The 22,916-nt window shown below is 38.2% G+C and overlaps 4 protein-coding genes across 5 annotated transcripts; 2 read left to right on the top strand and 2 right to left on the bottom strand.

Annotated features, from left to right (window-relative positions):
* Positions 1–399: 399 nt before the first annotated feature.
* LOC114716641 (DIS3-like exonuclease 2) lies at positions 400–7,423 on the bottom strand. 2 transcript variants are annotated; one of them, XM_028901671.1, is made up of 7 exons: positions 6,742–7,423; positions 5,518–5,883; positions 5,334–5,386; positions 5,176–5,244; positions 2,456–4,729; positions 1,807–1,878; positions 400–1,313 (listed from the first exon to the last, which is right to left on the bottom strand). In XM_028901671.1, the coding sequence occupies exons 1-7, from the start codon at positions 6,851–6,853 to the stop codon at positions 933–935; spliced, it is 3,327 nt and encodes a 1,108-aa protein (XP_028757504.1). In that variant the 5' UTR covers positions 6,854–7,423; the 3' UTR covers positions 400–932. The 2 variants fall into 2 exon arrangements, with proteins under 2 accessions (XP_028757504.1, XP_028757503.1); XM_028901670.1 differs by having other exon boundaries at positions 5,518–5,925; positions 6,742–7,422.
* A 4,014-nt stretch (positions 7,424–11,437) lies between these two features.
* On the top strand, positions 11,438–14,379 carry LOC114716642 (G-type lectin S-receptor-like serine/threonine-protein kinase At5g35370). Its single transcript, XM_028901672.1, has one exon. The coding sequence runs from the start codon at positions 11,505–11,507 to the stop codon at positions 14,064–14,066; it is 2,562 nt and encodes an 853-aa protein (XP_028757505.1). The 5' UTR covers positions 11,438–11,504; the 3' UTR covers positions 14,067–14,379.
* Positions 14,380–15,534: 1,155 nt separating this feature from the next.
* On the top strand, positions 15,535–17,816 carry LOC114716644 (selenoprotein K-like). The gene is given in 5 exon segments (XM_028901675.1): positions 15,535–15,654; positions 17,055–17,158; positions 17,257–17,410; positions 17,413–17,421; positions 17,545–17,816. Coding segments are annotated over 5 exon segments (321 nt in total). The 5' UTR covers positions 15,535–15,635; the 3' UTR covers positions 17,580–17,816.
* A 1,299-nt stretch (positions 17,817–19,115) lies between these two features.
* LOC114716646 (fluoride export protein 2-like) lies at positions 19,116–21,126 on the bottom strand. Its single transcript, XM_028901676.1, has 6 exons — positions 20,848–21,126; positions 20,688–20,765; positions 20,347–20,445; positions 19,972–20,164; positions 19,430–19,854; positions 19,116–19,334 (listed from the first exon to the last, which is right to left on the bottom strand). Exons 1-6 carry the CDS (start codon positions 21,124–21,126, stop codon positions 19,116–19,118), a joined length of 1,293 nt encoding a protein of 430 aa, XP_028757509.1.
* Positions 21,127–22,916: the final 1,790 nt, after the last annotated feature.

Raw genomic sequence — 22,916 nt, 5'->3', positions numbered from 1 at the left:
TTGATTGATTTTAAGAAACTATTAATTAATTAATAAATACAAATCTCCATTCCTAAGTCAATATGTGTTTTTTTAAATGAGTTAGTATAATTTTTTATCCTTCAAACTTGTTCTTGTTTTAGTTTTGATTTAGTAATTTCTAAATCATAAATTTTTGATTTCCTCAAAATACAAAGTAGCCCACGTTTTTAATTTACAAGTCATTCCACAAATGGGTGAAACTCATTTTTCAAGATTGTCCCAAAAAGACAGAAATAAGAAAGACGGTTAGAATTTACGTTTGATAATATTCCAAGAATATTAATTAATTTTAACTCAGTCATTTCTTCAATTATTTTTTTAATTTGTATGAATTAGTTAAAAGTGACTAATAATTAAAAATGGAGCATGGCGATGAAGTAACCCAAGGCGAGATGAAAGGAGTATAAAATATGAATAAAAAATACAAAGACGTCCAAAAGATGAAATTACAAATACAAGAGATAGCCACCCAAAATCAAAAAAAGCATTGGGCCGCAGTCAAACGAAAATGGAATTCTGGCTCCCAGTCTCTGCATCAGAGAACCGAAAGCGGGCAAACATGAATTATCCTAATGCTACTAGTAGTAGTAGTAGATGATGGAAAGGGCCAACAAAAACAAGGGCCTATTCCAACAAGCAGCTTCTGCTAACGGAAGACAACTATGGCCGAAGCTGCCAACAAAATCCCTTATCTTTCTTTATTTACGCATCCCAAATTATCCATTAAGCACGTTCTTAAGCATCGGCAAACCCCACCCATCCCATCCCCCTTCTAGTGTCAAACTATACACAACTTATCTACAGTGCAACTAGTCCTTCCCATCCCATCCATCCATCCATCCATCCATATTTAAGATCACTCAGCCTCCTCATCTCTGCATCCATTCAGGGCATCCCTCAGGACTACCAACTCACCTTAAGTAGGAGCTCATGAACAGCCTCACCCCAATGTCAAGAGGTCCATCGTCCCCACCAACAGCATGCAGTGCTACTGGAACCGTCGCAAGAAGGCGCAGGGTAAGGGGGAAAACTGCAGGGTCAATTTCAGTCCCTGAACTGTCTGATCTGGAACTAAGATCCGTGTCTCCCATTTTCACTGCATCACACTCGTTAATACCATCTCTAGAAGGACAAGAAAGGAACACAACTTCTTCAAATGCCCTCCATTTACCAGGGCTGCCTCTCCTAAACGCACGTTTATCAGTACACATGCTGAGGACCAAAGTGGAGGTCACATCCAGCCATTCTGCGTTCAAGCCTGGAATTTCATCATAATATATGCGCCGCTCAATCTGAAAATGAAAAGGAACAGAATCAGAAACAAGGAAATTGTTAAAGAGAACACGTCACAAAAATATGTGCTAGATTGCATCAATTCATATAGATTATGAAAGCTTTTGGGGGGCGGGGGAATTGTAAGTATTCATCGCCAAGAGTTAAAAATGAGTGTTCTACGTTCTGCGTCTAATGCATGATTCTTGTGATTTAAATTCTACAAGAAATTCATTATTTCATGTAGTATTATTTAGTTTTTGTCCTTAGAGCACTTGGATACTGCGGTTCCCTTCACAAAAGGTGCAAGTTTATTCCATATCTAACGACCCACCCTTCAATGTTGAAAAATTAAATGCTATAAGATGCCATGCTCCACAACCCTTTGTCACCTACTTGGGAGGATCCAGAAGTTTTTCCGCTTCAAAATAAAATTTGTCTAGACACCCCGAACCCCCAACTCCTAATCGTAAACCCAGAAATGCAAGTGGTTAGAAAAGCAAAGTCACTTACAGCTAGTCTTTGAACATAAATTGACATAAACCTTGGGCCTAACCCCAATATTCTTGCTTCCGATAATAACACCTGCAGAACAGAAGATGGAAAAATTTGAAGTGTCAGACGAAGATATTCAAGAATGTGTTGTAGGCATAAAACATAGAACAACAAAGAACTGCTCAATCAGTTAGTACTAGCAAGTCAAGCGATACAAACTAAGGGAGGTGTTGATTAGACAGTTGTAGGCATCACATTCGAAAGCCATGCTATTTTAAAAGATATCCCAATGTCATATGTTACGGAAAGTTCCAGAATAAAATCTACCTAGTTAGAACCAAATCCCTCAAACAGGACGCCAATTTCCACAATACTTGAACTTCAAGAACAAATTTAACGATAAGTGAAAACCACAGGGCTATTCATTCTTTCAGAGCATAAAATAGAATAAGGTGAACTTCAACAGAATTTTGAGTGCCGTAAAATGACACTATCTAAAAGGAGCAAAACAAGAGGCAGAAAGCTTTACTCAAGAAGTGAGTTCTTGCCACGCCCATGTCAAACATGCATTAGAATTTTTCCAAATCAAAATAGCAACCAAAAAAAAAAGATCAAATAATTCAAAACTGCAAGAAAGAAGATAGTGAAAAATGAATTGAAGATATACCTCCTTCTTTTTGAGGAGAACCCACATGTAAAGTTTATCACAAGCATCCTTGACATTTCTACTAGCTAGCTTTCTCGCATTGCAATAAGCAGCAACATCTACAAGTAATTCAGTAGAAGGAACTCCATGCTTCAAAGCAGAAGCTGATAGCACCTTCTTCCCTTCCACAGATTCAGCAGCTTCCTTACCAAAGTTCATACCAGTGAAACATCTTTCTTGCACTTCCTCTCCCTTGTTAACCTGCAATGTCTTTTTATGCTCCAGATACATCTCCTCAGCCTCTACAACAGCAAGTAGCATCCGATGAACAATAATATCAGGATACCGGCGCAGAGGCGACGTAAAATGAGTGTAAGCAGAAACAGCCAAAGCATAATGAGCCCAATCATTTTGTTTGTCCTTCAAATCCCCACTAGAGAAATATTGTGCCAACTGCATTGGCCTTGTAGCATATGAAATAAGAATATCACAAAGTGTGGGATCACCCTTGAGCTTTTCCCTGATCTTCTCTAAAGACCAATGGAGGCGACCAGATGAAGATGTGTCTAGTTCTAACCCATGTTTGTTACAAAATGCCTCAAGCTCTCTCAGCTTCCGCAAATTAGGTTCAGGGTGCCTCCGCAATAATGCAGCATCAGGATATGCTCTACAAATGACTTCAGCAGCTGTTCTATTAGCTAAAAGCATAAATTCTTCAACAAGGAAATTTGATTCTTTTCGTTCTGAGAGCATACTATCATAAGGAATTCCATCCTCATCAAACAGGATAACAAGTTTGGGGCTTTCAAGTCGTAAAGCTCCATCATTAAACCTCTTATTTTTCAAAACTCTTGAAATTTCGTATAGATTCTTCACAGATGTGATAACATCAGGCCATCCAAAATGGCCATGTACCTTTGGATAGTGATCTCCTATTGTGTTTAAACATTCAACATCAAAAACCCCATCAATAATGTCCTGTGCATGTTCATAAGAAAGCTTACAAGAAGATTTTATAACAGTACGGCCAATCCAACGATCTAATACATCCCCATCAAGGTTTATGTCCAGAAGCATGGAAACTGCAAGTCGATCCACTCCAGGATTGAGGGAACCTATATTCTCTGAAAATGATGGTGGCAACATCGATAACTTTCTTTGCACCACATAAACACTTGTTGACCTTGACTGGGCCTCATTATCTATGGTTGTGTTTGGCAAGACAAAGTAGGAGACGTCAGCAATGTGTATGCCTACCCTAAAATTTCCATTAGATAACTTCTCAATGGACAGTGCATCGTCCAGATCAGAGGCAGTTGAAGGATCAATTGTAAGCGCGCACAAATTTCTAAGGTCCATTCTATTTTGAAATTCTTTCTGCGGCACCTCCCAAGAAACATATGGAAGGCAGGACAAAGCTTCAGGTGAAAATTCCGACACACAGACTGCATTCTCAAACAAAATTGCATCTAATTGTGGCTGAATTTCACCACCTCGTCCAAAAATATGCAATATGTGAGCTTGAGGGCATGGACTTTCTTGAGACCAGTTACCAATTCGTGCAGCTACCAGATCCATTTCAAGAGTAGCATCCCCACTTTGCAACCTCTTCTTAATGGAATTAGGCAAATCTCTAACAAGGAGTGTCATTTTTGGAAACTTTGGATCAGTTGGCATCAACTGAATATACTCACAGCCAGAACCCATTTTTTTGTTCTTCTTTGCATCTTTTCTGCACATGTCTCTAAAAGAAAATGCTGACTTAACATTGAGATGACCAATAATGCACTCTCGGCGTGGAGATCTCTCAACAATTGCAACAACCCTGCCAGTTGGTCTTTTAGATGGGAAGGAATTAACCAGCAAACACATGTTTTCCACAGCATTAATAACTTCACCTTGAGCACTATAAGAACTGATATTTAAGTTATCAGAAGCAGCATCATGACCATCATGAGTAACTGGTTCAAGCAGATCTAAAGGGCTGGTTGAAACAGGAGAAGCATAATTATTATTTAGCCCTTTCTTTTCAGGATAAGGATTACTTCCATAACTAGTAGTGTCATGATTAACATCCTCTTTGGCTCGACCAAGGCAGTTGCTGTAATTAGCAAACTCAGAATCAGCATCGACCTTACCTATTTGCACAGATATATTCCCCTCCACTTCATTATCTTCTGTAAGCAGGTTACTATCTTCTACAGGTGCAGTAACATTACCAGCACCATTTGATCCTTTCATTTTAGTCCACAAAGCCAAAGGATCTATCTTAACTGCAACAGTGTCACCATCAACCTGCACAAACAATCATCAAATACTTTATCTGGCTAGAAGTATAAAGCACACTTGATATGATAACAATTGGCCCACCTAAAAGCACTGCAATAATAGAAATATAAGATCATTGTAGAAGATGAAAATAAACAGCAGCAGCAGATCCCAAGGAAAAAAATTATAATCACCAGGAAGCTCAAAGGGTGTCATTTCAATCCACTAACCACCCCCAAAATAAAGAACATGACAGAGAGGTAAGCACTACAAGGCACATTGCAAATAGCATCCTAAAATCCATTACATCAAAGTAACAAATGCTAAAAACATGAAAGTGGCTCGGTGTAGCTGGCTAGTTGCCTCTATTGCAGGCTAAACATGGATCTAAAGGGGGGGAAAAGAAAGAAATAAATAAAGGAAAGAGGGGAGGGGAAAATCAAGTAGATTCTATAATAAAATTCCATACTTACAGCTCTATTCTGGGCAGGAATTCCACTAATGAGAACATCAGTTGGCACTCCATCAATTTTACAATATGCCTACAAGCAGGAAAAAGATCTTCAATCATCAAAGGGATCATGAGAAGCAATAGAACACTCTAGATGGACATTTATAGAATGTTAAAAACCTCAAGTCTATTGTGGGCATTGACACGAAAAAGGGATTTAAAAACATCCCCCTCTGCAAAACAAACAAAAAATTCATCAAAGATTATTCAGTAGAACTGTTGCAACTTAAAACTTCCGGTGTTGGAATTTCCAAAAAAACAAAAACAAAAAAAAGCACGCGCACACACACACACACAACTACACTAACCTCTAAAGCCTTCTCAACAGCTTCCATCGACCAGTGTGGACTATAATAATTTCTCTGAACACAAGTCCCAGTCTGACCAGAAGGGACCAGGTCTTTGTTTTTATAAGTTGCTGATAAGCCAACTGGCTCTGAACATGATTTTGAACACACACCTCCACCATTAGGTTGAATGTTTTGCAAATCCAGAGGATCCATTTGACGCTCATTGAAATGCACTGGTGGCATGGAGGTGAAAGAAACATTTGATGCCCTGGAAAGCCCATGCTCATCAGGGGAACAAATCTTGATCTCCTGCTGCTTCAATGAATGATCGTTTGACAAAGCAGCGGCATGAGTAGGTGTCCTGCTGTTTCCTGAGCATTCTGATGACATCCCGTGTATCTCATTTCCAGAATTACAAGATGCTATCATAAAGGAAAAATTGTAATTGGTAGAGAAGAAAACATGGATTACATATTGAGTTCATGACTTCGTTATGCCCGTAAAAGAGGTGAAGCAGACAACATGAGAAAGAAATATTCTTAGCATTGCTTCAGAAATGCATAACTTATTTTTTCAATTAAAAGGCCAAAGCTGAGGTAGCATATATTCTGACCCACTATAGAGGGTTTTTGCATGGCCTGAATTTCCCAATAAAGGGGTCCAATAAAATTTAGAGACACCGGAATCGAACGGAAACTGGATCAATATGAAGCCGAAACAGTTTAGTCCAAACGATAGATGCGAAAAGAATTCCCCGCATTTTAATCGAAAATCAGAGCTTCCTTAGTCTATGCTGATTTACATCCGTCATGGAAAGTGACGGCCTATGAATAGAATACAGTTATAGTTGTGTTGCCAAATAGGAGAAGCAAGAAGATTTCGAATGAAAAGAGAAAACCTTGCCCGGCAAGGCAAAGGAGCAGCAATGTCGCTCGTTGACAAAACGAGCCAAGATAGGCAACATCAAGTAGACAGTGACAAGAAGAAAAGTAATAACTGAAAACCCTTTGTTCCGGTTCTGCAGAATCGCATCCTCTAATAAATAAACGGAAATAAAAAAACCATGCCCCGCCAGCCAGCCTCAACCCGCTCATGTACCAAAAATGGAGCTTAAACCTAGGGAAGATAAAACTCTCATAGCCAGATGCAAAATTATCCGAGACCCTCCAATTCCAATCAGGTGATAGATAAATAGATAAATAAAGCAACTGAAATACGAAGATGAAGCAGGAGGGTACCTGAGGACGCAGAAGTTTGTTTGGATCGACGATTGGATCGGCGTTTCTTCTTCTTTTCCTTTTCCCCATCATCTAATCTCTCAACCACAGGGGATTCAGAGGCAGCCCTCATAATTGTAGCAAAAAGGAAAAGAAGATATATAAAGAAAGGGGGATACTCAAAATGTATAAATCAAAAGACGTGATTGTGCAGTAGTGAAAAATAAAAATCCGGGCGGTCTTCCGATACCCAAGAAAAACAGACGGAAGAACGGGGAAGAAAAGGAAAATGAAAGGGGAATGAAAATGAGAAGAAGGGGGTTTATGAAAGGGTCAGTGAAAAAGAGAGGAGTTGAGGTGAGAGTTTAGAAGTGGGTGGTGATTGGTCGGCGGGAACATGGGGCGCCGACTCTCTCGATGCCTTTGTCTCTCACACCCCCTCTTCTCCTCTCTGCCTAACTACTGCTCCTCACCTTTTCCTTTTTTTTTTTTTTTTGTGCGTACCCTTTACTTTTCATATTGCTCCTTTCTGCTTCTAAAATCATTAGTGCTAATATTCGTAAGAAGCAAGGATCTTTCGACACGTGTCTCTCAGCGTCGGACCCTATGCAGACGCTTCGCGGCTATCGGTGATAGGTATTGGGTAACATTCACAGCACGTTCCCCGGATGGATTAGCTTCTCTTTTTTTTATTTTTTTTTGGTTTTGGGGTCGTTGCTCCGGCTCCTTGGATTAATACCTCTCATGTCTTTTGTATTGGACAGCAATCGGACACGTTCGGCGAAGGAAATTTCTTTTAATTTTTCTAAATGCTGCTCCAGATGAATTAAGTGGATTCTAAATTGGGAAAAATGGAAAAGAAGCACAAGAAATTAAGGGAATAGGGGTTCGTTTCCTGCTTTTTCTCAAAGGAGAGAGATACGGGAGGGAATAACTTGGGATTTAAAAAAAGAATGGAGGATGGAGGTGGGCAGAGGCGACGGGAAGGAGATAGGCAAAGTACGGGCAGGAAACGCATATCGCGTGCGCGCGCGCGCGCGTTTGTTCTGGGGGAATTTTATAAAAGCGCATATTATGGTTTTTTAAATTGAAGTATCTTATCTTGTTTGCAAACGAAGGGGGCTTTGCCCCAATTAGAGGCCAATAAAGCTTTTTCTTTTGCTTTTCTGGTAATCTCCCCGCCTCTTGGTGTCGTGGAGTGCGTTGCAAGTCTACTTTTACCTCTTTTTCCTCATATACTCTTAGGGTGTGTTTAGTTTGGTTTGATTAAAAAAGAGGGGAGGGGAGGGATAGTAATAATCAATTTATCATTTTACCCTTACATATTAGTTTATGTTTTTTTATTGATGTATTATATAAATTAATTTACATCTTAATTTAAATTATATAATTTAATAAAAACTCAGTCTTATCATGTTAATATGTGTATTAAAAAATTGGTATAGTAATTTTTCATTCTAATTAATATAATAATATATTTAAAATAATCAAATTAACAAATTTTATATGCTCTAAGAAAAATAAAATTTTATTTTCTTAGGCTATCTTTTTTCCAGCTTTAAAATATATTTAATAAATAATATATTTATAAAAAACAATTAATTTTATAATATTATAATTTTTTATTTAAATAATTTTTATTTTTAAATAATTTTTATAATATATTTTTAATTATAATAATGTATTTATTTTTTATTTTTTTTACTTAGGATAATATATTTTTATTTGAAATAAATATTATAATAATATATTTTATGAATAGAAGTGGAATATTAAAAAAATCATAAGGGCATAATGGTCCAAAATTTTGACTCCCCTCCAAAAACCCCCAATTTGGAAGGGAGCCAAAATGGGGGGAGGGAGGGGAGGGGAGGGGACATTTTAGCTCTCCTCCCCTCCAAAATTTTTAACCAAATGGGGAGGGGCTCCCCTCCCCTCCCCTCCAACCAAACACACACTTACTGTTTTGTTTTGGAAAATATTCAGAATCCTGTGTTTTTGCCAGTTGCTCTCCCCTCAAAGTCACGCGATCCTATTATTTCCTCTGTTTCTATTTATTTCTCCTAATTTAAAATTTTATCTTATCTTCAAAATGTATGTTAAATATATGTTCTGAATTCAAAATATAATTATTACTATTTGTTTTCATTACTTGTTAGATGGACTGCATTAAATGGACGTGATTAGGATTTAAAATGATGTGATATTTGTGTGGGGAACTTTGAAAAAGAATCTTACATAATATGTCATGAGAATATATACGTATATATATATATATTCAAATTTTCTGAATTTTTTTTTTTTTTGCCGATGAAGCAGAATATAGTAGAAAAACAAGAAGGCGGTGGGTGTTGCCTTATTTTTATGCAAGTGGTTCTCACACAGGTCAGGTATATTACTTTGTCATTATTTCTCTCTGCTTCACTTGTAATATAATACTGATGTTGATACTGGGCAATATAATAGCATGTATTGGGTTTTACCTTTGACGTGAGCTATGAGTGTTATATGCTTTAAAAAAATAGTGATAAAAAGTTCTCTCACTAAATTGTTTTGTTTTCTCATGTCATCCTTCTGCTCCAAATGTCTCGTGCGAGATAAACAAGAGTTTCTGATTTATGGTTTCATTTAGAAAATAATTATAGGTGCAAATTTGAACGTATCATACATTTTTAAAAGAATAAAAACACTGTTTCAAAAATTCGACTTCCAACATAATGCTCCGGTGTACACGGTTTTTGCGGCGTCCCAACTACCAAACTCGCTGGTATGAAACTTTTAGAGTCATCATTTTTTTAGATCGAGTTAACGACCCAGTGTGAAAATGAGATGGCAATAGTTCATACCTTTGTACTCCTTCAATTCTTAATATACGACCTATTTAATTAATTTGATTAGATTAAAAAATATCATAATCATCTTTCTTAATATTCTCCTTTCATGTTCTGCTTGATTATGGTTCAGAGAGTATATCAATGGAGATAATTTAAAAAAAAATTAATAAATATGATAAATAGATATTATATTTAAGACAAAGATCAATTCAATAATCAGGTTATATATTAAAGACTAGAGAAGTATAATTTATAATTTATAATAATATATCATCAAGAACATAAAATTCGTGGACCCGTAACGTCTTAATTAGTGCCATACGCAAAATTGTCAAATTGACGACCACCGCATGCCTCGCCACATCCGGTGGACCTTCTATCTACCGCCAAAATAATGGCCCACTCTTTGCATGCTTACATTATTGATTTTTTTTTTTACTAAAATATAGGCATCCTTCTATTAGAGACAATCATATTCGAGTTACTGTCAGATATTAAGTGTGGACATCTCTCAAAGATTCGAATCTTGATTTTTCATGTTGTGAGGAACTAGTCATTTCTGTTAGACCCAACTCTTGTTTAGTTACATTATTAAATTAATAACCCCAAAACACTCATGTTCCATGCTGCGTTAGTTTTTTGGGCCAACAGTTGTATTTTTTATTTTTTATTTTTGCCAGCCATGCTCCGTTGTTGACCATATGCTGCTTTATAAGTAATCAATTGGATTCGATGCAGATTTTTCCAGCCGTCCAATATTTATTGCATGTGTACGTGGAACCATATTCACCACTTCCTTTTTCTTAAACATGTGTAATTTTCTGTGATATTATTGCACTCAGCGCATCCGAATTCACAACATTATTAAAAAAAAAAAAAATCATACCAAGTCGTGCATTTCAAATGGGTTCACTATTTTTTTTTTCAGGGCCGAAGTGTACTATGTTGCTATTTAAAAATACAAGAATATTCCCATTGCGTCAGATACATCCCAGCCTTCATGTATAAAACCACAACGTGATCGTGTCAAGCTCATTTATGAACATTTCTAAAACATTTTGTGGGCTTTGTGGCTAAGATAATGCCTGTTTTATAAGTTTTCTACACCTCTCCATGTGAAATATTTAAAACTGAATAACAGATCAATGTCGGCCAAAACACAACATGTCAGTGATTCGATGCACGCCAAGCCAATAGGAATAGCAAGAGGGCAAAGATGTCCGACGCCTTCTCCATTATCAAGCGTTTCGCTTGTATAAAATATTACATCTGTTAATCTCTCTTACTGTTTTTCTCCATAGGAAGAGAGGAACCAGTTTCAGTGCTGCTTTTTGCTTGTTTTCAAAGGTTGAAAGTGAATATTTTGAAAATGAGCCCTTGAATGGTGCAGAATGCAATATGTAGGCAAGGACTTAATTCTCACATAAATGATCGTCAGCAAAAGATCTTCTTTCTGGCTCTGTGTTTTTTTTTTTTGGGTCAAAAACGATATAATTCGAGGATGACGATTCTGGCTTTCAAAGATATTACTATGGAATGATTATGAATACCATAATACAGATATGGCGTTGAGCTGTCGGGTCATAGATGACTGCACTAATTACTCAAGAGAGAACATATAATACTCACCGAGAGGTTTGACTCGTCAGCTCAGAAATTTTTATTCTCAAGTTCCTATCTCACTTAATCACCCCACAAGTAGTAATCTATTTATTAATCTTCATCCTTGATCATCAATTGGAATTTGGAATCAATCTGGTTGAGAGAGGAGGTGTAGACAGGCCAGGAGCTTCACTGGTCAACGGAGAATTGGGTGGCCAGCCGAAACAAATTAAAAAAAGGGGGGGAAAGAAATGGAGAACACGCAATCAGATCAACTCCATTCTCTTTCGTTGTCTTCTCAACGAACCCATTCCTTCCCAGTCGTTGTTCTGCATTTCCTCAAACCACATGATGGAGTCTATCTTTTATTTCCCTCTCTTTTTTCTCTTCTTTTCTGCCATATCCGCTTACACTTTCTCGGAATCCATCCGCCCAAATTTCACTGCTTCATATCTTCAATTCATTGACGGCTCTGGCACCTTCTTGTCATCCCGTAATGGAACATTCGAGGCTGCTATATTCAATCCTGGAGATCAACAATCCAGATTCTACCTGTCCGTCATACATGTGCCATCCCACACAATCATTTGGTCGGCCAATTGTGATGCTCCCATCTCAAATTCTGGTACGATGTATCTGACTGTCAAAGGAATCACCGTTTTTGATCGTGATGGAAACCTCAAATGGTCAACCCCACCATTGGAATCACCAGTATCCGCATTAAAACTTACTGAAACGGGCAATCTCCTCTTACTTGATCGTTCCAATGGCTCTCTTTGGGAGAGTTTCCAGCACCCGACAGACACAATTGTCATTGGACAGCGCTTACCTGTTGGGACATGGCTGTCGAGTGCGACATCAGGGTCTGACTTGTCAACTGGGGATTACAACTTGAGTATCACTCCATCTGATGCAATACTTCAGTGGCATGGACAGACATACTGGAGGTTGTCGATGGCCACAAAAGCCTTTAAGAATTCAAATGATAGGGTGGAATATATGGCTATAAACAGAACAGCTCTTGATCTCCTTGGAAGTAACGGAACAGTGACTGTGTTTCGGGTGCTCTTGCCCACGGCTGATTTCAGAATTGCCAAATTGGCTGTTAATGGCCAGTTTACTGTCCAAAGCTTTTCCGGTACTGATTGGGTCCAGGAATTTGTGGGGCCAGACGATGGTTGTAAGACTCCATTTTTTTGTGGCAGATTAGGATTATGTACTTATGGCTCTGCGTCCTCTTCACCTACATGTTCTTGTCCCCCAAACTTCCATGCAGGCTCAAGGAATGCTCCGGGTTGTGTACCAAGCGATGGTTCTTATTCTTTGCCATCTGCGTGTAATTCATCTGTCTATGATGGTGCATCAAATTCTTCAGCTGTTTCGTATTTGAAACTCGGGGATGGTATGGAGTACTTTGGCAATACCTACTCTAACACCGTAATAGATGTAGTGAACTTAACTATTTGCCAAGACCTCTGTTCATGGAATTGTTCGTGCTTGGGATTTTTCTACGAAGATTCGTCTGGCTCCTGCTATATGCTTCAAAATGAGTTGGGTTCTATTATGTCGAGCAGTGGAGGTGCAAGTAACTCGCTGGGCTACATAAAAGTTATTGCTGCATCTGCTATTGATGAGCCTGCTTCTGAAGAAGAGGGGCTTCCTGTGGCTGCTCTGGTGCTAATACCTCTTGCTGGATTCATTATTGCTCTGGCTCTCGGTTTCCTCTGGCTTAGAAGATTTAGAATCTCCAAGGGAAAAGAGGTAATATTAGGCAAGTTCAAATCACATTCTTCAGAGGACTTGGAGGCCTTCTATATTCCAGGTTTACCTAAAAGGTATGATTATGGAGAACTTGTGGAGGCTACCGATAATTTTAAGACTTTAATCGGTTCAGGTGGATTTGGTGCGGTGTTCAAGGGACAACTGCCTGATAAGACCGTTGTGGCGGTAAAGAAAATAGTAAATATGGGAAATCAAGGGAAAAAGGATTTCTGCACTGAGATTGCAATTATTGGAAATATTCACCATGTTAATTTGGTCAAACTGAAAGGCTTTTGTGCTGAAGGAAGACAGCGTTTGTTGATTTATGAGTACATGAATCGTGGCTCCCTGGATCGCACCCTCTTTGGTGGTGGACCAGTCTTAGAATGGCAAGAGAGGTTCGACATAGCACTTGGAACAGCGCGTGGACTTGCCTACCTGCACGGCGGGTGTGAGCAGAAGATCATTCACTGTGATATCAAACCTGAGAATATTCTCCTGCACGACCACTTTCAGGCCAAGATATCTGATTTTGGACTCTCGAAACTCCTCAGCCCCGAGCAGTCTGGTTTATTCACAACAATGAGAGGCACGCGTGGTTATCTAGCTCCAGAGTGGCTTACTAACTCTGCAATCACAGAGAAGACTGATGTTTATAGTTTTGGAATGGTACTGCTTGAACTAGTGAGCGGAAGAAAAAATTGTTCTCCGGGGTCAGAAATCCCTAGCAAGGACGATAGTATGAGTGGCCATTCAGGGACGTCATCTAGGACAGGACTGGTTTATTTTCCACTACATGCCTTAGAGATGCATGAACAAGGTAGGCACCTTGAATTGGCCGACCCAAGACTAGAAGGGCGTGTTTCGAATGAGGAGGTGGAGAAACTAGTGCGTATAGCCTTGTGCTGTGTTCATGAAGAACCGTCGCTGAGGCCAAATATGGCTGCCATTGTTGGCATGTTGGAAGGTGGGACTCCACTGGCCCAGCCGAGGATTGAATCTTTGAATTTCTTGCGCTTTTATGGGCGTAGGTTTACGGAGGCTTCCGTGATAGCTGATAAACAAGCACAGAAACCTTCAACTACAACTAGTGGTTCTCAAACTGCTTTTTCTTACATTTCTTCACAAGATATCTCAGGACCTAGATAAGATCTCCAACTCTGCATATTTTCAGAACCCTTGCTGCTTATATTAGTTCTTGTGGACGCCATTGTAATTGTACAGAATCCTCTACTGTGGTTCTTACATCTTGCTATAAGGAGGTTGCTGCTTCTGTAAGAGCACTTCTTATTCTCTTCTGTAAGATAGTCATGTAGTGAAGAACGAGTTTATCACAAGTCAATCGGGTGTCCAACTGTCCACTGAAATACTTGAATTTCTCATTCTTGCGTATTTAATCTATGTTGATAATTTACCCTGGTTCTGATTACTTGAACTTTATGTTTCCACGAGAGGTCATGTTTCTCCCTATTTAATTAACTCAATGAACAAGGTTATTAGGCATTGGCTGCCCCACCCTCTTTTCTTGGATCAGAGCCGCTGAATTCTGTATTACTGTCTTAATGTTTTTGGTTCCGTGTTCTTTTCCTATATTTGATATGAAGACCTTAAGCTTTGATCTGCGGAGTTTTAATTCCGTTTAGGATTCGGAGGTCTTCATGATTCTGATTTTTCCATGTTCATTCGAAATTATTTCGTCCAAGATGATATGAAATTGAGAAGGCAGGACCCCCTTTCATGATATGATTCAGGTTATAAAATTCAGAGGCCCTTTTATTTTTCACCCAATCCCGTTCCTTTTTTTTATTACTATTAATTTGTTTTCAAATTTATATTCTTGTTATTAAAATTTCAATATTTACAGTTGCAAATTTTATACCTTAATTTTGTATCTCAGTCATTAGAAATTTTTATTGTAAGAAAAAAAACGAGACTTAATTGCGTGGTATGAAGTATTAGTTTTAATTTGTTTTTCCTTTGAGCAGTTACAAATTGGTTGATATTTTTAAAACACTGCGCATTGTTAAATTTGTCCGAAATTCTGATTGATCTGTGATTACCGATTGGCGATTACGGCATATAAAAAACGGTGAAATAAGCATATATATATATATATATGTATGTATGTGTACTCCTCCGGTCCTAATTATAACACCCAATTGACTTATTTGAGGAGATTAAGGAAGTGAGTTAAGTTGGTTATTTATAATAAATAAATGTTGTCATTCCTAAAATATCCTTGCTAATTAAGTATATTGGCTAAAACTATCATTATTAGAAGGATTATCTTGAAAAAAAATGCATAAATATAAGAGACAAAATGGATTGGGGTCTTATGATTAGGACCAAATAAAAAGTCAAATGGGGTCTTATAATAAGGACCGGAGGAGTATATATTAAAAAAAAAAACAAACTGATTAGCGCTTACTCTACGGAGATCGAGCATTGTTGGGCCATTGGCCCAAAAGCAAATAGGACACGCTCTCATCTTGACTTGACCGCAAGGGACTCATTCATCTTCCAATTAAAGAGGGACACCTGTACCTCCAGTTGAATTTACGTGGCGATAGCCAATTAGAATCTGGAACCCTCTTCCATTGACGTCGAATTTCTCGTACGATCTCCCCACCCCCCTGCTCCATCTGAAAATAATAAGAGATCAATAGCGAAAATTATTTCCAATTTCAATAGCAGAAGTCCTGCGTTGGAGAATCTACCATGGCTTACGTCGAGCGAGGTATTTTCCTCTTTTGCTCCTCCCAATTTTGTTTCTTTTCATGGCGGTATGTGGGTATTGGTTTATTTGTGTAATAAGTTTTATTTGCTTTATTGCAATCCTTGGAGCCTTGATCTCAATCTCCGGTGTAATTTACCCCGTTGTCTCTATCAATTGCAATTTAGTTGATGTTTTATGATTGGGGAATACGATTAGAAAGAACTTCTGTTTTTCCTTTTGGGGCAATCAACCGAGTTGAAGAAGGCAGCTTTGATTCCTCTTCGTCGGTTTTTTCATTGTCTCCTGAAATCTAGCTGAAACTTAGAGTACAATTCTGATGCCACTAATTGGCGTATGATAAAGGTTTTACTGTTTTACACTGATATTATCTATTTCTGATCGTTGAGCGGCTAATAACTAGATTCTCATAGAGGTAGATGTTCAATATGTTCTTGGGGAACGATATCCTTCATACGTTTTGGTTTCCTCTCCTTCATTCTCCACCCCAAAAGAAGCTTTCAAATGTTAGGATTAGATATCATAATGAGCATTATGAAACGCTGCTGTGCTAGGATTCTATTCTATGCGGTGTCCATTGCTTATCCCCGATTTGATGTATTTAACTGCAATCTGTGACGGGATACATGCTATGTGAATTCTGATAGATATTCCCGCACTTCTAGCTGTCTTAAATTTGCAATCCAATGACTCTTAGTTGTTGCTTTTAGTTCTGCTCAAGTTTTGTCTTTCTTCATTGATGACTTGATGTGATTTCTGAATCGGCAAATAAGTTACCTCTGCAAATACATCCATGCATACAAGCTAACAAGGAAGTGGTGCAGATTCATAACCACTAGACATAAACCTTTATTGTTACAGCCCTACAATTGGTCAGGCGTATTTTGGAATGTTTTATTTTGAGGATCATATTGGCGAAATTTTAAATCTATTGCGTACAGAAAAGTGGGCCATCAAGCAGTCCATATTTATCCTGGCTCTGGGCCTAGGTATTATCTTGCTTGATGTTCTTTTGGTTGGGATTAGCAGTTGATCAGATAGTGCTGCACATCGCTTGCATGCAACAGAGACTCACTTTGATCTTCAAAATCAAAATCTTCAAGTTGTAATGTTTTATGTGTGAAAATTTTGATATATTGTCAGCTGAGTTTTGCATCAGCGAACCACTTAATTCTTGATGCCGCTTTTTTCCTGTAAGCCTCTGTTTTCTGGTGATGTTGCTGATCCAGTTGTTAGTGATAACTTTACATGACTCCTTTTTTACGTATCTGCATCTATTCCTTGCCCCCTTTTGGGATGCATTGTCTGGTTACTTCGGAAGAACATTTTGAAATTGCATTCTACATTATCATCTCACTCGTTATGAAAGGACCTTACAAAGAACTTGATACAATTTTTTGCAGGTGTTGTTAAATCGAAGAGATCAATATGGCGTCTGAAAACAATCACTGATTTTTTCTGGGCTATTGTTAACTTCATAGGAGTTTTTTTTGCAACAATGTTTTCGGTAATGTTAAAATTTATGTTTATTTTTTCTTTTTTAGAATTTATAAGAATTCTATATTGCCTTTAATTAATGCTAGCTCATAATGCCATCATCTCTAGATGGAAAAGTCAGATGCCTACAGAAAAGGTTCTGGTTCCGGTAAGAAATGGGATGGTGGTGGCCCTGGAGGTCCTGGGGGACCGTATGGTGGCGGTCCACGGGGTCCTCCTCGCCGTGGTCTTGACAATGTTCGTGGACTAGACAGCGTTAGGGGGCTGATCATAGTAAGTACATGTTTTCGTTATTCCTCTCTTTCTTGGACATATGGATGCATCTGCTGCAGCTCAACTTCTATTCCGAGTCTGTGCTAACCAATTTATTTGGGCTTCCCCGAATTGGACTTACAGGTTCTCTGCCTGCCTGTGGCTCCTGCTGTGGCTGAGTATTGTAGGTGGTTCAAATGGATTCAACAGTTATCTTGCCCAAATTGTCTCTATAAGTATCAGGAGTTGAACTCTTTGAACATGCCTATGAAGTGCCATTGTGGAGTTTATCTATGCATTTCTACCAAAACAAAAAAAAAGTTTGTGTATATCAAGAAATTTAACCAACAATGCGTATACTTTATAACTTTGTCCGACCCAGTAAGAGTATAAAAATCACACCTTCTTGTTAACGTTTCGGTTGTGTTCTGATGGGTTGTGTTTCTCATGGATTTAGTTACTTCTTAATTGGGAGCTGGACTGTTTCGAGGTCCAACACTTGACCCTTGCTCTCTAATTGATTGGCTTTTCAAATTCAACTCCTTAACCAAGTTCACTAGAAATGTTGACGTCTTTTCAGAAATTTATGTCAGGTATATTGGCAAGTTGATTATTAGTAATAAATGATCCAACCGATGAACCGAGTAATATGTTGGCCAATATTTTCTTGAGAGGGGATTGATGACGTTTTTTATTCCGGAGCCAGCGTTGGCAGTGTGCGATCTCGACTCTTTCGAGAGCAGGTTCTCTTATGTTTACTGAGGAAGAACAAGAAAATAATGTAAAGATTTTTTTACTTTTTTCGGTCCAAGAAAATAATGGAAAGATTAATCAATCAGTGCCTTCATGTTACGGTAACTTCAATTAAGCCATTTACTGGTACTCAAAATTTTTGGTGCAACTACTTGCATAATTAGCACAACGAGTTTCTAGAGTTATCATTTTAGAAAATTATTCTTAGGGTGCATGAGAAGGATTCATGGTGGTGGATTAACGATGATGTGGTGTAAAAACGAGAGGGAGAATTGTTATGAAGTTTCAAAAAAAGAACATTACTACTAAAAAATCCCAATAACAATAAAACAATTTCCAGTGATAAATTTCATGATAGAAAATGACAACTACTCAATATTGGTAATTATTTTTTTTGAAACCTCGTTATAATTATCCCAAAACGGAACGTCCTTAAGTAACAGGGAAGGAAAGGGTTTGTGGTCGGACGCACTGTATTAGGATCCCAAATGAGAAGGATGATCCCACTGTCATTGCGGGCGGCAGGGATCCTTATTTTCCCTCCTTGCGTTGAATTATCAACCCAAAGCCTCCCGCTATAGGACGTTAATTTCATCCAAACCAAGAGAAAACTTTAACAATATTGGCTTCGCTGAAATTAAGTCTCTTGCATGAAATTTCGCTGTTTAATTAATGAGATATACTTATATTCCTTGTTTACTAATTATCAGTTTCGATATTCACCATACAATCGCGCATCTTAATTTCAAAAGCGAGATTCTAGTGGTATATTTTCACTACTACTCAAAGACAGTACAACATTTTTCTGTCAGGCTTCGAATACTAAACCCATGATGAAGATGATCGTCACCTGTCATCGCTTTGACGCTTTCTAAATGGATCATTACCCTATACGCTGTGAGAGCGCATGGTTGCTATCATGATAGGTATCGTGCAAATGAGGATATTTTACCCTCAGAAGTTTACGCCAACGACATTTGCCACACAGGCATGCAGAATATTAAGATCCCAAAACAGAAGGAGACGCATATGGTAATCATAGCATAGGCATATGCTCTCCAAGGCTGCATGCTTTCTCTCATGGCGTTGAACTCAGAAGCAAAGGTTGAGACAGTGCTCAGACAACCCAACAGCCCAAACTGAATGCCTGTCACAATAGTGTCACATTTCCAGGTGTTCGCCTGCATCAGCATATGAGCTCCAAGAGTCAAGGTGGTATTCAACCATTCTCATTGACAGCAAATTGTGTGGTAAGACAAAAGAAGAAGGAACTCACTGATTTCTTTACAGTAGCGAGTGCAGACATTACACAAGCGGCAGAAACATTGGCAATCAGAGTCCCAAATGGAATCCATATCAGCAGCCTTGCCCTCCCCACGCCACGCCCATTGAGTCGAGCTAAGAACCACCTAATCCACACACCTAAAGGACCGACCAGGCATGCCAGCCATGGTTCAGCCCCACTGTGTCCATGCTTGAACTCGGACCTCACCAACGTACTACTTAGACCCCACAAGAAGCCTAACATCACCAAGCACACTGCCATAACTGCCAACTGTCGCTTGTAACTGTGCACTTTTCTGCTTATCTCAGCATTACAAGAGCCAGTTCTTGATCTCATCTTTAGCCTGCTGATGAGCCACTTGAACCCCTTGGCTGTCTCAATTCCGAATATGATGGAAAAACCAACAAGGAACAAGCCTGCAAAATCCATTTTTTTATATATAAATTTGTCCATCAACTTAGACATGCTTAGGTGAAAATGAGATGATTAGTACCACTAAATACACTGATCAAATGCATCTCATTAGTCATTACCTATTATAAAACCAAGAACGGAGAATAGCCAGTGTCCAGCAACACTAAGTTCAACCATTTTCTGGTTCCAACCACTAAAGGTTGTAAGGCTCCCTAAATAACCAGTTGTTATTGCAATTGTGAGATGCTCTGACACACGGGATATGTGCCCCTTGAATACTACGCCAAACCATCCCATCAAAAAAGAACCGACCTAAATGGAATATTAAGTTTGTGTCAGGCTATCAGCGCATAATCTAGGAAACGAAATGCTGAGCAAGGTACTGGCTTTTTGTCTTGTTCTCTTTTATAAACATAGAACTTCAGCAGCATCCGAGGCTTATAAATATCAAAGCATGATGGAAGGATAGAGGAAAGGGTGTCTCAGGGAGAGACCATATTGGAAGGCAGATCCAGGTAAAGAATAGTGTGGTCACTTGTCACACCAGCTCCATCGGGGCCAAACAACTTTTGCAGCAAGTATCTTGTGAGGACCTGTATTTTTTTTTGTGGGGAAATGGCATATCAATATCTGCCTAATAATTGCATATGCCAAAATGAAATTGATGATAAAGAAAATCAGGATGAAAAATTATGGCCCATGAAGCGAAAATTCCATAATTCTCAGAACAAGTGAAAATTGCCATAAGCTCTCTAAAGCAGAAGCAATAATTAATTACAGCAGAAGCTCACAAGAGCCAACACCAATTCTATCAAGTTAGAGGTTAGCAAATTACCCCAAGAATTCCAAAAGCAGCTAAATGAATCATGCATGAAACATAATCCAGTATATTTGGTAACCCCTTATCGTGTTCCTGCACGTAGAGACGAGACTATGAATAATCTATTAAAATAGCAACAAGAAAACTGACTTAAAAATTGGTGAATTGGGCTCACCTTTATGTGTTCAGGACCCCCTTTTCCATTACTGTAACGAGAGGTCACTAATTGTGCTGATGGCTTTCCAATGGAGATAGAACTTAATGCCACAGGACTTGGCTGCAACTTTTGATCGCCTGGAATAGAAACAACTCCATTTTCAGGTGTGAAATCTGAAGAGGTATGAAGGGCTCGATCCCCAATATCTCCTGCCTCCGAAACAGTCTCACTCTCAACATCACCATCCGTCTGATGGTTTATGCAAGTTGATGGTGCCAATGAATTCATTCTCTCCATGAATCCCCTGAAAGCCTGAGGATTAGTTTCCTCTTGAATCAACTACAAAGTCATTAAAGACTGTCAATGAAAATCGCCCCTTTCTCCCTTTTACATGGAAGGATGAATCCATGTTAATGTAAACACAAGACCGTGGACTACTGCAGCCTTAGAAGACCAGCAATGTGCGTGAAAAATAGCTGCCGCAACTAAACAATAGAAGAAGCCAACCGTGAAATTTGAACAGACAAAGAAGGAATTTGCATCTCCTAAATAATTGTAATGCAATGCAATATGACAGACAAAAAAGCCACTCTCAGCCCCAAAAAGAAAGAATACAACAGCCTATATATATATATATATATATATATATAAATGGATCAGTAAACTGAGGTTTAAAAGTTAACTTAAACACGAACTGTATTTGCATGCTACTGATTTTTTAGTTTTTACCTATGCATTATTTATGTGGAAACAGCAAGAGATTATGAATGGGATATACTGTGCTGAATCAGAGATTCTGATACTGAATTAATAATGCTCTCCAGACATATTTAAAAGGACCACCATAGATCAAACAAGGGAAATGCCAAAATAAGCTGTTGTTTTCAATCTTAAAGGAATACGAAGCTGTTTGACAAGACATCTATTTTATCAAATATTAGGGGCAGCTGTTAAAGAAATGTGAAGCTGTTTATCCGGCCAGCTTTGAAATGAAAACAAATTAAAGATTCACATGTCATCATGAACCGTCTCTTTTTCTTTTTCATTTTTATATATGACTTCTACTTTGATCCGCAGAAAGCCAATATTGATAGGCTTTGGGATCATTGCAACACATGCACAGTATATGGGGTTTCCAACGTAATATGGTTTGGTGAAAAAAAGAACCCATAAACTGAAGTGTTAGCGAATAAACAGAACTCTAAAAAAATAGCCAAGAAGACATTAACCAAATAGCAACCAACAGTATAGGAACCAAGAAAAACACCACCGTCGCATCAAAGATCTCAAACCAAGACGCCAGATCATCAACACAGATCGAAGCTGGTAATTTATCGGTGTTTAATTGACTCACATTTATTAATTCAGAATCGAATTTTAATTTAGTCGACCATTAGATAATTTTTTCTTTGTTCACAGGTATTCTTAAATTACGTCAATCTGGTTGATTTACCGAGTGATTGTGGCTAATCAGAATACTTGATTTCACCGCAGTTTAAAAATAATTCGAGATTGAGGAAGGACCAAGCACTTAAAAAAAAAAAAAAGCATAAAAGGACAATGATGGTTGTATGATGTAAAAAAAGACTCACATCAATGCTTATCAATACTACGCCAGGCTTTTGTTAATAATTAATTTAGTAAATAAACTAATTATTAAGGTAAGTATCCATGCGAATCAATTTATAATTTTTATACTACTTTCATTAATATTGATAATAATTTAGTATTTTTGCTTTCATCTTATTATATACTATTATATACTTTATTTTTTATGTCATTATTATATATCCGACACCAACGCTGATTCAATCGAGTTGAATAATAATTTTTTCGGATTGATAGTAGGTCTGGTACTTAAAATATTTGTTGGAACTTGGAACATGAGAAGCGAAAACATGAGGTTATATTGGATGGAGACAGCAGTACAGCGCTAACGTTAAAGCCAAGAAATTAAACCAAACGGCACGAGGAGTTCGCTTATCAACTGATGCTGTTTACCATATGAATAAACCTTCGTTAGCAAATCTCACATCCTTTTTATTATATTTTGCATTACCAAAAGACGTTGTTTGGGCCATCAAATC

The sequence above is a fragment of the Neltuma alba genome, unplaced genomic scaffold (assembly GCF_004799145.2).
Source record: "Neltuma alba isolate B1F8T4 unplaced genomic scaffold, ASM479914v2 tig00011684_pilon, whole genome shotgun sequence".
NCBI classification, from domain to species: domain Eukaryota; kingdom Viridiplantae; phylum Streptophyta; class Magnoliopsida; order Fabales; family Fabaceae; genus Neltuma; species Neltuma alba.
Note: the sequence above shows the minus strand (reverse complement) of the source record. Positions and strands in the feature narration are given on the sequence as shown.

Excerpts from the sequence above, each read along its gene's own strand:
- LOC114716641 (XM_028901670.1), bottom strand. The coding sequence starts at position 6,853 with ATGAGGGCTGCCTCTGAATCCCCTGTGGTTGAGAGATTAGATGATGGG. Across the intron at positions 5,245-5,333 it reads ATGCCCACAATAGACTTGAG|GCATATTGTAAAATTGATGG; the intron begins GTTTTTAACATT and ends TCCTGCTTGTAG. Across the intron at positions 1,314-1,806 it reads TTTATGTTCAAAGACTAGCT|ATTGAGCGGCGCATATATTA; the intron begins GTAAGTGACTTT and ends TTTCATTTTCAG.
- LOC114716642 (XM_028901672.1), top strand. The coding sequence starts at position 11,505 with ATGATGGAGTCTATCTTTTATTTCCCTCTCTTTTTTCTCTTCTTTTCT.
- LOC114716646 (XM_028901676.1), bottom strand. The coding sequence starts at position 21,126 with ATGGAGAGAATGAATTCATTGGCACCATCAACTTGCATAAACCATCAG. Across the intron at positions 20,766-20,847 it reads GGGGTCCTGAACACATAAAG|GAACACGATAAGGGGTTACC; the intron begins GTGAGCCCAATT and ends CTCTACGTGCAG. Across the intron at positions 20,446-20,687 it reads CTGCTTTTGGAATTCTTGGG|GTCCTCACAAGATACTTGCT; the intron begins GTAATTTGCTAA and ends AAAAAAATACAG.